Raw genomic sequence first — 18,001 nt, forward strand, 5'->3', positions numbered from 1 at the left:
AGAGAGAGAGAGAGAAAGAGAGAGAGAGAGAGGAAAGACACAGAGACAGAGACAGAGAGAGGAAAGACAGAGAGAGAGAGAGGAAAGAGAGAGAGAGACAGAGAAAGAGAGGGAAGACAGAGAGAGAGGAAAGAGAGAGACAGAGAAAGAGAAGAAAGACAGAGAGAGAGACAGAGAAAGAGGAAAGACAGAGAGAAAGAGACAGAGAGAGGAAAGACAGAGAGAGAGAGAGAGAGAGAGAGAGAGAGAGAGAGAGAGAGAGAGAGAGAGAGGAGAGAGACAGAGACAGAGAAACAGAAAGAGAGGAAAGAGAGACAGAGAAAGAGAGGCAGGAAAGAGAGAGAGAAAGAGAGGAAAGAGAGAGAAACAGAGAGACAGAGAAAGAGAGGCAGGAAAGACAGAGAGAAAGAGAGGGAAGACAGAGAGAGAGAAAGAGAGAGACAGAGAGAGAGAAAGAGAGGCAGGAAAGACAGAGAGAGAGAGGAAAGAGAGACAGAGAAAGAGAGGCTAGAGAGGAAAGACAGAGAGAGACAGAGAGAGAGAGAGAGAGGAAAGACAGAGAAAGACAGACAGAGAGACAGAGACAGAGAGGAAAGACAGAGAGAGAGAGGAAAGACAGAGAGAGACAGAGAAAGAGGAAAGACAGAGAGAGACAGACAGAAAGAGAGGAGACAGATAGAGAGACAGAGAAAGAGAGGAAAGACAGAGAGAGAGGAAAGACAGAGAGACAGAGAAAGAGAGGGAAGAAGAGGAAAGAGAGAGAGCAAAGACAGAGACAGAGAGACAGAGAGAGAGGGAGACAGAGAGAACAAGCATTTACCCAGCTCCCAAAGCATTTACAGAGCTGTTTACAAGTATATCATTTTATCCTGACCATATCCCTGAGAGGTAGGATTACAACCATTTTACAGATAAGGAAACTGAGGCAGACAGAGGTTAAACGATCTGCCCTGGTCACACGTTTGAATTCAGGTCTGCCAGACTGCAGGCCCAGGGTCCCAGCCTTTGCTCCACCTCACTTCCTCTATCAATACAAACAGATGTGGGAGTCAGGCAGATAGTTGGGCTGGGGCAGGATCAGAAAAGTCCATGTCGCCATACCACCTTATTTGATCCTAACTGACTCTTTGAGGGAAGTGCTACTGATATCTTATTTTACATAGAGGTTAAGTGACTTGACCAGGGTCACACAGCCAATCAATGGAGGGCAGATATCCTGACTTGCTGGTCTGCACTCCACCCACTCCTGCAGTAATCTGATTTCAGCTGAAGGCAATACCATCCACATCTTCTCCATGAAGCATTCTTCTTCCTCCCTCACCCCGAATCCAATCAGCTGCCAAGTCCGATCATTCTCCCTCAGTAAGTTCTCCTCCATCCATGCCTTCCCTATCCCAACCATCCTCATGGCAACCACACGGTGCCAAGGACCTCTCTGCTCTTGTCATGACAAGTGCCTCCCAAGTGATCCCTCCGGCCACAATTGGCCTCTTGTGCGCGGCAGTCCTTGGGAAGGAGACTGCTACGGTCTGTGTAAGACCACTGCGTGGCTCCTCACTGCCGACCGGCCCCCGGGCTCCCCACCATCTGAGGCTGACTTTATCCTACGCTATAGTCCACGCTTGTTCACAGCTCCCCTCCTGCACTCTCTTTGGTCATCTCTTCCTTGGCTCCCACGGCTTATTTGCCCATGCCTCAAAGCCATTCAGAAAGCATTTATTACCTACTCTGAGGAAGGCCCTCGTGCTGGAATGGGCTCTCCAAGGGACCTCTGCTTCCCTTTCTCCAAGGCCTCGGTCAGGAAGACCTTCTAAGTCTACCTCCTCCAAGATGTCTTCCCTGCCCCATGCCTGCAGCTGAAATGGATGTCGCCCTCCTCAGGTTTGTAACAGGCTCTCCCTGGCCAGCCTCCTTGGTGGCACTCCCCACGTAGTTATCTGGGCACAGGACGGCTCAATGGGTCATTCCAAAGTCTGGGATTACACCCACCAGGGCCCAGCATGGTAGCTTTGGTACTTAGAAGGGCTGTGCCTTCTCCTCATTAATAAAATCTGGACAATGAAGTTCATAACACTCAGTTCAAAGGGCTGTTCACAAGAAAAGAACCTTATAAACTTGGCTGAGTTACTACAGGCTCGCAGAGCAAGGACCTGGGACTCCTGCAGGCGGAGCCCGTGGCTATCCCCCCATGTTACCCTCCAAGCCCAGGGCCCTCTGGGAGAACCTACAGAGTTTCACTGCTTATTCATCCACTTGGGCTGATCCCATACTTCAGGGGTGTCTTTTAAACACACACACATCACACCCACCACATGGGAGGCCAGTTCTCAGAGCAGCAAAAAGGTCATTAGCACAGCCGGGCAAGCTAAAAAACGCCCAGAATCCATCAGTCGTCCGGGCAAGGGCCTCCTACAATCCTGGCAGTTCTAGAGAAGCATTTCTTTTCTTTTAAAGCAATTGGAGTTAAGTAACTTGCCCAAGTTCTTTTTTGTGTGGGTGTTAAGTATCTGAGGCTGGAACTGATCCCGGGTCCTCCCAACTCCAGGGCCGGTGCTCTTACTGAGCCACCTGGCCACCCCAAAGTATTTGGGTTTTTTCTTTGTTTGTTTTTTGTTGTTGTTGTTTTTTTTTTGGAGGGCAACTGGGTTTAAGTAAGTTGCCCAAGGTTACATGGCTAGTTTTTTTGTGTGGGTGTTAAGTGTCTGAGGCTGGAACCCGAACTTGGGTCCTCCTGACTCAGGCGCTGGCGCTTTACTCACTGCGCCACCTAGCCGCCCCTTAGAGGAGTATTTCTTGAGCTCTTTTTGCCATTTAACTGGAGATTGTCAGTGAGAAACCACAAACAGTGGAGAAGACCACAGTCGCAGCACTCAAGAACATTCCCGGGATCAATGGATCCCTTACAAAAAATGAACCTTTCTGTTCTGACAGCTCGGCTGTCACGCATCCAGAACTACGAAGACCACTAACTCAGCTCCATGGCAAGCCAGCTTGGGCTCATCTTATTACGTGGATTGTGGACATGATGGAGCATGGTGGCTCCGCTCCCCCAGAGAAGCTAGATTAGAGTTTATGATGTCAGGCCTCACTAGGGGAGACTTTAATCCTTGGGTTCTTTGAAGAATGAGGGTTTGGGGAGCTTTTAGTGCTCCAACCCAAGGCTGTGCAGTAAACATTTTTATGAAATCAGAGAAGAAGAATTATCATAGTGGGGCAAACCAAACGCCTGAGTAATGTAGGATTTCAAGTAAAGGGCTTTTAAAGGAAACCCCTAAAAGCCCATCTTGTGGTCTCTATCTCTTCAACACTTTCAAAATCAATTACAAGGTTCAATTTGTCTGACACCAACGCAGTCCAGTATCAAATGTCTAGGCCTCTTCTCCTTTGGTTTCTATAAACAAAGGAAACAAGCACTTCCCGAGCCCTGGCCTCTAGACACGGGTCCATGATGCCAGGGCAGCCCCTGGGGCAGGGACCTTGCCAGGTTAGCGATACCTTGTGCTCAGTCCTCATCCCCTCCTGTTGGCGACCCATGTGGGCCTGTTGTCTTTTCCTTACACTGTAAGGTCTCTGAGGGTAGAGACTCTCTTCTTTTGTCTTTTTATCTCCACTGTCTAAGATGATGCCTTGAATAGTAATAAAAGTCTGTTAAACTGAAGACTTTCTGTAATGCTTTGTCAGCTATTGTCAGAGAATATTTTTAATAAATATCTGGTGAATGAATTACAATGGTTGAGAAATCTGGGTCATCGTCCCACAGGAAGAGATTTAAATTCTGAGACCAAACATCTCTGTTATTAAGACTTAATTATGTGCTAACTGTTTAGGGAGTGCTAGTTTTTTCTTCATTATTAGTTTATAAGTTTCAGGAGGACAAAGTCTGCTTCATTATAATGATAACAACTCATATTTGCAGAGTGCTTTAATATCTACAAAGGGGCAGCTAGAAGGCTCGGTGGATTAAGCACTGGGCCTGGAGTCACAAAGACCAGAGTCCAGCTCTGTCTCAGACATTTACTGGCTATATGACCCTGGGAGAGTCTCTTAACCCCTGCCTGAATAAAACTTGAGAAGGAAATGACAAACCACTCCAGTATTTTTGCCAAGAAACCTCATGGGCAGTTGGTCCATGGAGTCACAAAGAGTCGGACACAACTGTATGACTGAATGACAACAATTAATATCTACAATCCCATGAGATCAAGAGCGCAGGCATTATCATTCCCATTATACAGACGAGAAAGTTCTGGGGTTACATAACCAGCCCAGGGACACAGAACAAGTACGTATCAGAGGCAGGATTCAAACCTGCCAAGTCTGCTGGCTCCAAGTGCCATGGATGAAGCCCACTTTTGACTCTTCTAAGCATCACCTACATCAGTGGGCTCCAACTCAAACAGAAATGGACCACAAAGCCATCTGGAGGATCCCTGCTGTATTTTTCTTTACTTTGTTAGATATTTCCCAATGACATTTTAATGTGGTTCAGGCCTACGGGCCACATGTCTGACTTACACCACTCTGGATATGAATCTCAATGTGCCCCAGTGGTGATGAGCATGGTGATCCTTGTACAACCTAGCCCACAGGTTTGTTACAGACAAGAATCATTCACCTTTCTGTAATGCTTAACCCTGGAAGGTCAGTATTGCAAGTATTTTTTTAGCCCCATAGATTCAGAAAGGGTAAATTACTTGCTCAGAGTCACACTGCCCCATAAGTGTTTATGTGTGCTGCAAACACCAGTCTTCCTGACTCCATGCCTGACATTCTTTCCAGGATGACACATGGTGAGTTACTACTGTCATGTTAGACCCCATAGGGCAAAGGACTGGGCACAGGAAATGCCCTCAGTAAGTTCTAGCTCTTGGCTTTTCAACCAGGCTCAGAATCCACCCATTAGTTAGAAATGTTCATTTTCCGTTGTACTTAACTCTGCCAGGTTAAGTCTCTTGCCTCCTAAGAAGTGGGGCTGGGTCATTCTCGCTGCACAAACCAACAGCCAGAAGCCACTGCTGCAGACCTGAGGAATTGTGCACTAAGAGGGAGCATCTATACCACGGTACTTCTGGCAGGCGGGACAGACAAGAACGTCCTGCGTGGCGCCGCGCCCCGCCTACCTCTTTGTCGCTGTAAGAGATGTTCCGGATTTCATTCCAAGGGAAGGAGATTTTGGGGGTCAGTCTGTTTTCAGGGTCGTAGATATGGAGGCCCAGAGCGTCCACTCCGAGCAGCAGCTCGGTGCCCTTCTTATTCTGCGCCACAAATAAAGAAGAGCCAGTGTCAGGTCCAACTCAATCAAAAGGTCTTAGTCACATCTTTAAAGATCTGTACAAACTGTTACATTTGACAAATTTCAACTGGTTCCAGCTGAAGATGCATCAACTGGTTAGCCCAGAGAGGTTATGGCTTCTTGGAGGAGGCACAGGGAGACACCAAGAAGACAAACAGAATATGTTTTGCAAACTTTTGAGCACCATGGAAATGTTAGCTAGAATTATTATCATCAAAATGCCACTGACATGTGCTGTCGTGGTCACCTTTCCAGCCTAGAAGGCTGACAGGTAACTCCTAACATTAGCTCAAAGAACATCCACAGGCTAATGAATGGAGGTGCATTTAAGAGCTGCTAATTTATTTACATCAAAAGACAATTTAAAATAAACCTGAAGCTCTAAGCTATGAAGTTAAGAATTCACTAAGGGACACAAAGTGCTGGGAAAATGGGAAAGTGGTCCGGCTGAAATTAGGTCTAAAGATCAATGTCTCACGCCACATACCAAGATAAGCTTCAAAAGGATGGATGCCTTAGACATAAAGGATAGTATCATACCCAAATTAGGGGAGCAAGGGAAAAACTAGATTCTGATCTATGGGTAGAAGAAGAGTTCATGACTAAATAAGCAAGAGAGAGAATCATAGAATCACAAAAATCATAAAACTGATTACACAAAATTTAAAAGTTTTTGAACAGGGGTTAGGTGGCGCAGTAAATAGGGTACCGGCCCTGGAGTCAGGAGGACATGTGTTCCCTGGGCAAGTCACTTAACCCCAAATGCTCTACCTTCTCCCCTACAAAAAAACAAAACAAAAAAAAAGTTTCTGAACAAACAAAACCAATGCATCCAAAATTAGAAGGGAAACAAGTAATGGGTAGAAAAAAATATTTGCAATAAGTTCCTCTGTTAAGGGCTTCACCAGTTCCAAGATATACAGAGAGACCTTTTAAAGAAACTGATCAAAATTTACAAGAATAAGAGCCATTCCCCAACATAAATAAATGATCAAAGAACACGAACAGATGTTTCTCAAGGGAAGATAGCCAAACTCTCTATAGCCATATGGAAAAATGCTTCAGAGCACTAATAACTAGGAAAATGCAAACTTTTGAAGTCTTAGCTTAAACTTAACAGACTGGCAAAAAAGAAGGAAAATGACAAACTCTGGAGGGGTCTGAGGAAAACAGATACTTAAGACACTAGTGGTGGAACTATGAATTGGTATTAGCTATTCTGTACTAACTATACCCAGAGTCACTAAAGTGTGCACACCCTTTGATCAATCTATGACCCAAAGAGATAAAAGAAAAAGGAAGGGGACCTACATATCAAAAATATTTATAGCAGTTCTTTTTATACCAGCAAAGAACTGGAATTGTAGAAAAACTGAAGAAATTATGATATATAAATACATAACAGAATTCTATTGTTCTATAAGAAACGATGAAGACAAGTTTCTGAGAAACATGGGAAGACTTGTTTGAACTGATTTAGTGAAGTAAGCAGAACCAGGAGTTTTATAACAATGTTATAAAAACAACAATTCTAAAAGACTTAAGAACTCTGGCCACCTCAATGACCAACCACAATTTCAGACATCTCATGATGAAACATTCAATCTCTACTAAAGAGAAGTGGTAGATTCAGGACACAGATTGGGACAAACATTTTTTGGACACAGATAGTGCAGAAATCTGTGTTGCTTGTCTATGCACATTTGTTACAAGAGTCCTCTTTTTCTTTTTCAATGGAGGGGCAAGTAAAGGGAGGGAAAGAAAACAAAATTTTTGTTAATCTTTTCAAATTAAATTAAAAAAAATTTTAAAGTGAGAATTTAAAAACCAACACTAAAGGAACCCAATGAAGTTCACTGCTGAAAACTCAAATTGTAATTAAACAACCACACCATCAGTGATGTAGCATAAAGACTTGAATAGGAGATAAAGTTATCCTTACCTGGGGGGAGGGAAGGAAAGGGAGAACTGTAACTGGAAACTGACTGATTTAATTTTAAAACAGGTAATTATACACCTAACAAGTTCTAGTATTTAGAAGTCAGAATGAACATGGAGAATTCTCAACCCAACCCAATCTGAACTCCATTCCAAATCTAAGCTGGTGTTCATGTCAAAGCCCAACAGTCTTTCTCCACAGCAGAAGATGTTGGACATCTTCAGAGGAAGCAAGGCAAGGTATACCACTCTACTAACCCTCTTAGCAATGACAGAGAAATCTAACTCAGAGTTAAGAGCATATGAACACAGGCAGTTATTCAGAAGGTACAGAAACTCTCAAGAAGGTAAGCGGGATAGAGTGGAAAGAGAACTTAATCAGAAGACCTGTGATTTAGTCCCAATCCAGACAATCACTAGCTATGAGACCCTGTGTACATCACTGGTCCTCAGTCTCCTCGTTTGTAAAGATGGGATAGTGACACCTGTTCTAGCTACCTCCAGAGATATTTTGGTGATCAGAAACATATAAAGCTCCACATGAGTATGAGCGGTGATCAGGATCCATCTATTATGCAAAGATGAATCTTCTTGTTAACACTTTGAGGGCAGGCAAGTGCTATCAGCAGAAGGTTCATAATTTCTCTCTCTGACCATTAAGCACTTTAAATAACAAATAAATGTAAGTGGCATTTTTGCACTATTTTTTATAGCTGCAGCTGATTTTAAGCAAAACAAGAAAGACTATATTCTTCTTTTTGGACCATAGAGCCAGTAAGGTTTTAAAAAATAATAGTAGGCCATCCTGGAAAAACTTACATGCACTGATAAAAAATGAAGTGAGTAGAGTCAGCAGAACAATGAAGATCGTAATAGCAATACTGTCCGATAAAGAACTGTGAGTGTCTTAGCTATTCTCAGAAACACAATTATCAAAGACAATTCCAAAGGATGCATAATGAAAAATGCTCTCACCTCCAGAGAAAGAGCTGATGAAGCCTGGAACGTGGATCAAAAAATGTTTTTAAAACTTTCTTTCTTTTTTTTTTTTTTGGGGGGGGGAAGGGTGTGGATGGGGAAGGGTTGTATCTTTTTTCACAACATGTCTAATATGGAAATGTTTTACATGACTGTTCATGTATAACCTATGTCAAATTTCTTGCCTTCACAATGAGGGAGGGGTGGAGGGAGAGAGAATTTGGAACTCAAATAAAAAAAAAAACAATGTTAAACATTTTATATGTAATTAGAAAATATAAACTATTTAGAGCAAAAATAACAATAGTAATGGGGCGGGGGGGTTAAGGGCCAAGATGGTGAAGTAGAGCAGCAACCCAGCCAAACTCTCTCAATATTTCCTGGCAAAAAGACTTTAGAATAATGCCTCCCATTGAATTTTGGAGCAAGAGAGCCAGCCAAAGGTCTGGGTGAGACATGTGCCAGCCTGGAGGAGAGATCCGGGACACTGGGGTGGGGGACAGCAGCAGCAGCTATTCAGGAACTCTCAGCCCAAAGATGTCAGGGGCTTGGGTCAGACAAAGATGAACGGAGGCACTCTGGGGTTACTGGGTACAGGGCCTGCTGCCATTTGGCAACTCTAGTGCCCATACACAGTTCTGAGTCTCAGTTCCAGGGAAGAGACGAGCATCTGTGGTCAGTCACAAGAGCACAGGGCCTGGTTCCCTTCGAAGGCCAAGAGAAGCACTAGCACTCGTAGCTGCAAGAGACGGTGTGCCCTTCCTGGGCCAAGACCAGTGACCGCCATTCTCCCAGGATCGCACCACTGCAGAAGCACCGAAAACCTGCAGATGCCCCTCACCCCAGAACTAGCTCTGACAGCAGCAGCAAGAAAAAGCCCCAAGTTTAGCAACCTCAGGTAAGCAGAGCCCAACTTTAACATAAAATTCAAAGACAAGAAACAGAGTGGAACAATGAGAAAACAACAAAAAAAAGGACTTGATCATAAAAAAAGCTACTATGGTGACAGGAAAGGTCCACGACACAAACTCAGAAGAAGACAATAACAAAAAAAAAAAGCTACAACAAAAGCCTCAAAGAAAATTGCTAATTGAACACAAGCCCAACAGAAATTACTGGAAGAGTTAAAGAAAGGTATAAGACTGATAGAGGAAAAACTGGGAAAAGAAATGAGAGTGATGTAAGAAAATTAGGAAAAGAGCCTAATGGTAAAAGAGACAAAAATTCACTGAATAAAAGAATCCCTTAAAAATTAGAACTGGGCAAGTGGAACCTATTGACTCCATGAGACATCAAGAAACAACAAAACAAAATCAAAAGAATAAAAAAATAGAAGAAAATGAGAAATATCTCATTGGAAAAACAACTGACCTAGAAAACAGATCCAGGAGAAATTATTTAAGAATTACTGGACTACCTGAAAACCATGATTAAAAAAATAAAGAGCCCAGACATCATATTTCAAGAAATGATCAAGGAAAACTGCCCCAATATTTTAGATCCAACGTGTAAATTGAAAGAACCCACCAATCATCTCTTGAAAGAGATTCCAAAATGAAAACTTTCAAGAATATTATAGTCAAATTCCAGAGCTCCCAGTTTTATTATATAAAATATTATAACAGTCAGAAAGAAACAGTTCAAATATTATGGAGCCCCAGTCAGAATCATACAAGATTTAGCAGCTTCCATGTTACAGGAACAGAGGACTTGGAATATGATATTCCAGAAGGCAAAGGAGCTAGGATTATAAACCAGAAGAGCCTACCAAACAAAGCAGTATAATCTGTCGGGAAAAAAAAACACTGATATGTGACAAAATAGAGGATTTTCAAGCATTCCTGATAAAAACACCAGAGATGAATAGAAAATTTAATACAGAAAAACAAGACTCAAAAGAAGCACTAAAAAGGTAAAACATTAAAGGGAAATCATAAGGGACACAATAAGGTTTAACTGTTTGCATTCCTAAATGGGAAGATGATACATATAATTCCTAAGAACTTTATCATTATGAGGCAATTAGAAGGAGTCTACATAGAGGGCATGGGTGTGAACTGTGTTGGGATGATCTCAAGAAAAAAAAAGGGAGGAGGAAGGGAGAGGTAGAATGGGAAAAATTATCTCACATAAAAGAGACACACAAAGAAGAGCTTTTATAGTGGAGTGGAAAATGGGGCAATGCCTGTACCTCATTCTAATCAAAATTTTTTTTAATGCTCATCATTTATTTATTTGCAGGGGGACAGCAGGACAATTGGGGTTAAGTGACTTGCCCAAGGTCACATGGCTAGTAAGTGTTAAGTGTCTGAGGCTGGATTTGAACTCAGGTCCTCCTGACTCCAGGGCTGGTGCTCTACTCACTGTGCCACCTAGCTACCCCATTCTCATCAAAATTAGTTTAAAGAGAAGACTATAGATATACATATAATTAAGTACAGAAATCTATCTTACCCAACAGAAAAGTAAGATGGAAAGGGGGTAAGAGAAAGAGGTGGAGGGGTGAAAAAAGGGAGTGTGGATTAAGGGAGGTAATGGTCAGAAGCAAAACAGTCTCTTTAAAAAAACAAAAACAAAAAACCTATTATTTATTTATTTTGAGTATTCTTTTCTTTTTCAATTTTAGGTTCCAAATTGTCTCCCTCACCTACTGGGAAAGCAAGCAAAATGATGTAAACTATACAAATGAAATCATATTAGCCATATTGCAAAAAATAAATTGAAAAAATTGTACTTCAATTGTGCATGAAGAGTTCATCAGTTCTCTGGAGGTGGAGAGCATTTCTGGAACTGTCTTGGATCACTGCAGTGACTGAAGTAGCCAAGTCTTTCACAGCTGATCATCATTACAACACTGCTCTTATGGTGCACAATGATCCCCTAGTACTTCTGACTTCACTTTGCATCAGTTCATAGAGGTCTTCCTATGTTTTTCTGAAACGACCCTCCTCATCATTTCTTATAGTACAATAGTACTCCATCACAGCAGTACTCATAGGAGTTATAGGCCACAATTTGTTCTGCCATCCCCAGCTGATGGGCATCCCCTCAATTTCCAATTCTTTGCCACCACAAAAAGAGCTGCTATAAATATTTTTGAACATAAAGTTCTCTTTCCTTTTTCTGTGATCTCCTTGGGATACAGATCTAATAGTGGTATTACTGGGTCAAAGGGCATGTAGTTTTCTAGCCCTCTGGACATAATTACAAACTGTCCTTGGTTGACTGGACCAGTTTACAATTCCACCAATAGTTTATTAGCGTACCTATTTTTCCCTCAGCTATGTGGCACAGTGGATAAAGTGCCAGGCCTGGAGTCAGGAAGACTCATCTTCAAGAGTTCAAATCTGACCTCAGATACTGGGCAAGTCATTTAATCATGTTTGCCTCAGTTTCCTCATCTGTAAAATGAACTGGAAAAGGAACTGGCAAACCACTTCAGTATTTTTGCCAAGAAAACTCCAAACAGGGCCATAAAGAATCAGACTTAAACAATTGAACAAAACAAAAATCAATAACGATTTAGAGTTTTTTTCATATGACTATAGATACTAGCTTTGATTTCTTCTTCTGAAAACTGTTTATTCATTTGATCATTTATCAATTTGGGAATGGCTCTTATTTTTATAAATTTGACTCAGTATCTGAGAAATGAGGTCTTTATCAGAGAAATCTCCTGTAACATATTTTGATATTACTTTATTGTCTCATTTAGCAAAATGTAGTTTCCCTGATTATCTCATAATTAGGTCTATTTTATCTTTTATTTTGAGATCACGATTGCCACTCCTGCCTTCCATTTTTTTACTTCAGATGGAACATCACAGATTTTGCTCTAGCCCTTTATTTTAACTGTGTATGTCTTTCGGTTTCAAGTGAGTCTCCAGTAAACAACATATTGCTGGATTCTGATTCCTACTCCCTTCTGCGATCTACTTCCATTTTTATGGGTGAGTTCATCCCATTCACATTTAAGATTACTGTGTATTTTCTTCCATCTTATTTTCTTCTCTTCATCCTTCTTTTTATCTTGTCTCTCTTCAAAAGTCTATTTTACTTTTAGCCTGTCTTCCCTTTTGTCCCCTCTCCCTCCACAATCTCTTATGCCCTTACTCTCCCATTCCTCTACTGGGCAGGATAGATTTCTGTACCCAACTCTGTGTGTGTGTGTGTGTGTGTGTGTGTGTGTGTGTGTGTACTCCCTCTCTGAATTAAACCCAATGAGAGTGAGGTTCAAACATTGCCTGCTTCCCCCTCATTTTCCCCATCCACTATAAAAGCTCTTCCTTTTTCTAATTTTTAAGGAATTATTTTCTTCAGTGAGCTTCTGTACCTGTTTTTCCATTTGGTCTAGTCTACTTTTTAAGGAATTCTTTTCTGCAGTGAATTTCTGTGCCTCTTTTACCATTAGGCCAATTCTGTTTTTTAAGGTTATTTTTTTCAGCATTTTTTTTGTGCCTCATTTACCAAGATGTTAAATTTTCTTGCATAATTCTCATTTCTTTTTCCAATTTTTCTTCTGCCACTCTTAATAAGTTTCTTTAAGTCCTCCAGGAATTCTTATTGGGCTTGGGTCCAGTTAACATTTTTTGCTTTAAAGCTTTGGTTGTAAATGTTTTTATGTAGTTGTTTTCTTCCCTGCCACTGTAGTAGTTTTTTATGGTGAAGTTCTTTTTCAGGTTTTTTTTTATTTCTCTTTTTTTTTGGGGGGGGGGGTGTTAGATTCTTGCTCATTGTCCCAGCCTTCTTCTTGACTTTGAACTTTATGTTAAAAGTTGGGCTCTGCTCACCTGGGGGTGGGGAGGCCCTGTGCCAAGCTTCAGGCTTTTTCATGGTGCTTTCTCCCTTCCTCTCCCTTCTCTACCTATTCTTACTGAACCCACAGCCTGCCTAGATAGCACTACCAGCTGCCTAGAATGCTTCAGTGGTCAGCCTCTGGTCACATCTCTACGGAATAAGATGCCCCTCCCAGGATGAGCCGATCACTTCTAAACTCTCGGTCACAATGCTGACTCAAGCCTTGTGCACCGCCTCCCTCAGAGGGCTGCACAATGGAGTGCTAAACTCCTCCCATGGTCTTCTCTAGAGAGAACAGAGACTGAACTCTCAGCTCTCCACTCTGCTTCTGCTTCCCAGTATGGTTTCAGCTCCACAGAATGAGATGGCCCTGGCTGGTTATCTCATGCCTCTCCCTCCCACCAATTCTAGGGTGTGCCGTCTCCCTTGTTAGATAATGAGCTCCTTGAGAAATGGGGCCGCTTCTTTTTATTGTCTCCCCAATGCTCAGCACAGCACTTGCCACAGTCACCAGAACTTAAATAAATGTTGATCGGATTGAATTATTGGGCACAAATAAGGAGACAAGGCATTAACTCACCCGGATTGCAAAGTAGTTCACACCATACATCTCCAAGTCCTGGGCAATCTTCAGGTATTCCATTTCAGCTTCATCTCTGTGAGGACAAGAACAAGCGACATGACAGCAGCTAAGTGAGAAGGCGAAGGATGATTCTGCCAGGAGTCACTGGCAGACAAACTTTGGGCTGCATGCCGAAAGACTTTCTACTCCCATTAAAAACAGGGCAACAGTCACACTCTCTTAGAACAAGGTGGGATCTCAGAGGATGTCTAATCCAACTATCTACTGAAATATGGACTGCCTCTACAAGTGCCTTGATGGATAAATCACTGGGAACTCATCAGTTTACCAGGGTTTTCAGCAGAATTAGTCATAGAAAGCTCTTCATGAAGTTACGGGATGTTGAAATCAGCCTCCCAGGCACCTTCTACCTATTTACCCCAGGTTCAGAGGAAAGAGCCCAGGATTTTAGCATTCACACTTCATACCAATCAAGAGGGATGCTGTCTTAAGTAACTTGGCTCACTGGCCCCACCTGAGCACAAGAAGCCACAAGAAAACTTTAGCATTTGCTTTAGTACGAGATGATCATGTCTGATGTCCCTTACTCTAGACTCCCATTCATGTTCCACAAGCTGCTTCTTTCCTTCAAGAAGCCAGGTTAAACCCCCCAAGAGTTACAGCTGGGGCTGGCTGCCCTATCAGGTTTGTGGCCCCATTCCCAAACCCTCACAACTAAACACCCTGGGCTCCACCTATGTAGCTCAGCACACAGCATTACCTGCATCCAATACAAGAGCCTTTATGAGAAAAGTTATTTACAGCCCAGGAAGGCTGGCTCAGACCCCAGTTATTCACTGCACAGAGAAACGAGCAGTGTCCACATGACTAGAGCAGAAATCCATCACACCCGGGCCTTTGGGAGGCTCACCTTGCTCTGCCACGGTGCTCTGCATACCAGGAGGTAATTCTCTCCTCCCACATCTCCTGTGTCATCTGATACAGATTTATTACCTAAAAAAGGCAAGCAAGGGTGTGTACACATATATGTACACACCACCCATTTCAGTAGCATAGTTAAAAGCAAAAAGATCCTTTCAGCTGAGTTCCCCTACAAAAAGGTCAGCTCCAATAGCTCCAATGGCTCCATGGAGGGAGTGCTGAGATTCTCAAAGGCCAGCTTTGGCAGGTTCTACCAAGCCAGGAAGGCCTGAAGTATTGACTCTGGATCCCTCATTCCAGAAATAAGCTATGTGCAAAAAAGTTGTCACCAGGTTTGTCACAAGATGGGTGTTTTTTTTTGGGGGGGGTGGTCACAACTCATCAAATTGTCCATTAAGGTAAGAAAGGAGTGCAATCTACGTCCATGGGAATGAAATAATAGATGAACTAATGTTGGAGAAGAAATTCCTTGTGACAGGTCTCAAAGGGGATCACCACCAATCAAAAGCCTGACCAGACATGATTTATTTCAATCGCGTGTACACAGTATTGGCTTCATCTGTTCAACGCTGGTGGAAGACACCAAACAAACAGGTGAAGACCACACAAAATGACACTGACGTCTCTATTAAGCAATGCAGACTGAGCAGATGCACTGCACACGATGAAGGAAAAGATGTCTGTGCTGTCAGTGAACTGAAGGGGCAACATAAGAGTTTTACTCTCAAAAACCATTCTTCCCTCCCTCCAATTTGTCTTGTCTAAGCTTCTCACGGCTCAATCCTGAAGCCACCTGAACAACTTCAAAATTCAGGTTGCTTCCCCTCTGACCTAAGGATAATGTCATGTATGACTTAATCAACCAGTAACTGGCATAATACTCACTGAGTGAGATACCACTTTTATCCCTGTTGGAAGCAACTGGCCTCTGGTCAAGGCCCAACGGGCACCAGATTTAATATTCTCAATTCTCAAAGTTCTGTGCTCAAGACTTATCAGGAAAGGTTCTGCTGTACACTCTCCAAGACCCTTCCAGCCCTCTGGCTTGCTTTCTCTGAAACGTGTATCTGCCTCGCTTTCCCAAAGACGTCCATCCAAACCCAGTGTTGGTACTTACCCTTTTTGGAAGCAGCTCCTCCTGGGCCAAAAACCCACGCTTGTGAACAGAGGGGTCATAGTCACCATACTACAGGAAAAGGAAAGCAAGCAAATAAGGGACAATATGACTGACATTTATTTCCACACAAGCTTCTTTCCTTTCTGTATTCTCAAAGCATTTCCATCATGATCACAGTCAAGATTTAAATGCTACCAGTTTGTTATTCCTAAATAAAAATACAAAGCTGATCCTATCTATGAATTGAGTTGCAAAATCCCACAGGGACAGGGTTGGCTGATGTGCTAATCATAATGTATGATGGCACAGAAATGGTGACCTTACTTTCAAATAAAGCATTTTTTTTTTGCTAAAACATTAGCTTTTACCTTAAAAAAAAAAAAGAGGTGTGTAAATTGTTGGAAGCAATGTGAGATAAGAATATTATCTATTTATGACACACAAAAAGCTATATCGTTGATACCTGGAAGGAAGACTATCTGTGAGGCCACAAAAATAATACATGTGATGTTTTTAAATAACTTTCCCTCAGCCCTGAAAAGCACTTTCAAATAGGAAGAGAAAGAAAGGAAGGAAAGGAGGGAGGAAAAAGAAAGCACCCCAATGTCAGTATTGTCATTTCCATTTTAGAGACAAAGAAACTTGTAAAAGGGTTAGTTGATTTTCTCAAGGTTACAAGCAAATCAATGAATAAAGATGCCAGAAATAGGAGCTCAGGCATTTTACTGTATTCACTCATTCCATGACAAGAACTGAGAATTTGTTTCATGATAAAAAATATCTTCCTTTTCTCCTAGGAGACTTAAGTTTGACTAGTTAGAAAATCAGAACTGACACTATTTACAAATGAGGCATGCAGGAGAATATAAATCACATAATGCCTTTAAACCACTGGCATTCACAAGGGTGGCTGTTGGTTGAAGTCTGCCTACCAGCTCATCTGAACCAGTAAAGCTCAGTATTCCATCATAAACTCTGTATAAACATTTATCCTGTTAGCAAATAATACTCACCAAACAAAATAAGTAAGGCGGAGAACAAAGATTATAACCACCACCAAAGAAAGAGACAGCTATATTAATAAACCGATCACTGAGTTAACACTGGAAGTCCTGGAGCTGAAGGTGGAAGGCCTGGGTTCCAAGCCTTGCTTTGCCACTGACTGCGTGAACTTGAGCATGGCATTTCTCTTCTCTGGGCCTCAGTTTTTCTTCTGTAATATGAGAGGACTGGACTAGATGACCTCCAAGGGCCCTTCTGGCTCTAAAGCTATGACCTTCTGAGCCTGCTTAAACCTGAGGCAGCTCCATCTCCTTCCCTGGTCTAGTTTCCTCATCTGTGAAATAAGGAGGGGGCAGCGGGCTGCACAAGGTGGACTTAAGTCTGTTTGAGGCCTCAGGGTCAACAAAGCGAAGGTCCCATGGCCTCTCTGCATGGCGCACCCCGGGGTCAGCAGCAGTCACTGCCCTCTTTGTCTCTTTAGGAGGACGGCACTCCTCTACGGTGCCCAAGCAGAGGAAGCTGACGCTAACACAGACATGTCATCATGCAAAGTTAAAGTCATGAAACATTCAGTCCAAGAAACTCATGCCAGCAAACAACCTATTTATCAAGTTCATGACAGCTGAGCAATACTGAGGAGTTAAAGATAGCTCTGAAAAAACCAGCGACTTCTCCACTCAATATGTTCTGTTCACAACATTAAAGCTACCTTGATAGATACAGATATTTTTGCTTTTAAAGGTCTCTCCAAACATTTTCCTAAATGCAGCAGTTCAGATGTGTACAAGGAATTTTCGTAATGCCATAGTTTTACGGTGAACATCACTTTAATCAATAGGTATATTCCTCACATGTACAACAGGGAACTGACCATTTAATGTAACTGCTGGATTTTCCAGCTGGAAGGGCCTGAGAAATCATCTTATCCAATACATTTCACTTACCAAGGGGGAAGATGTCTTGTATAAGGTCATACAGCTAACAAGTGACAGAATCAGGACTAAAATTCAGGTATCCCAATTCCCAATATAGTAAATACTCTTTCTACCACACCATGCTGATCTCAACAAGAGTCATAATCCAATTGAACAAACATGCATTAAGTACCCAATATGTATAAGACGCTGGGCTGGGTCTGGCAATACAAAGGCCAAAGGTCTGGGCGCCACAGCTTAAGCACCGTGATAAACTAGAAAGTGTCCAGAAGAGGGCAACCAGGGTGGATCAAGGGCCTTGAGTCTGTGACATGAGAGGATCAATTAAAGGAACTGGGAATATTTGCCCTAGAGAAGACTCATGTGGGACATAGGAGATGCCCTCAAAATGGCACACAAGGCCAAGGTCTGTCACGTGGCGGAGGAAGGACCAGGAG

The 18,001-nt window shown here is 42.4% G+C and overlaps 1 protein-coding gene across 6 annotated transcripts in view; it reads right to left on the reverse strand.

The window, feature by feature from the left end:
* NF2 (NF2, moesin-ezrin-radixin like (MERLIN) tumor suppressor) overlaps positions 1 to 18,001 on the reverse strand; it is a 128,175-nt gene that overhangs the window by 39,629 nt on the left and 70,545 nt on the right. For all 6 annotated transcript variants that reach the window (XM_069081608.1, XM_069081609.1, XM_069081607.1 and 3 more), the window contains exons 5-8: positions 15,628 to 15,696; positions 14,500 to 14,582; positions 13,587 to 13,662; positions 5,121 to 5,255 (exon numbers count right to left, since the gene is read on the reverse strand). In XM_069081608.1, the coding sequence (XP_068937709.1) occupies positions 5,121 to 5,255; positions 13,587 to 13,662; positions 14,500 to 14,582; positions 15,628 to 15,696 (363 nt within the window). The remainder of the gene's footprint in view (positions 1 to 5,120; positions 5,256 to 13,586; positions 13,663 to 14,499; positions 14,583 to 15,627; positions 15,697 to 18,001) is intronic.

The sequence above is a fragment of the Petaurus breviceps genome, unplaced genomic scaffold (assembly GCF_028583685.1).
Source record: "Petaurus breviceps papuanus isolate PSGF00001 unplaced genomic scaffold, PetGlider_PUasm1.0 99, whole genome shotgun sequence".
Lineage (NCBI taxonomy): Eukaryota > Metazoa > Chordata > Mammalia > Diprotodontia > Petauridae > Petaurus > Petaurus breviceps.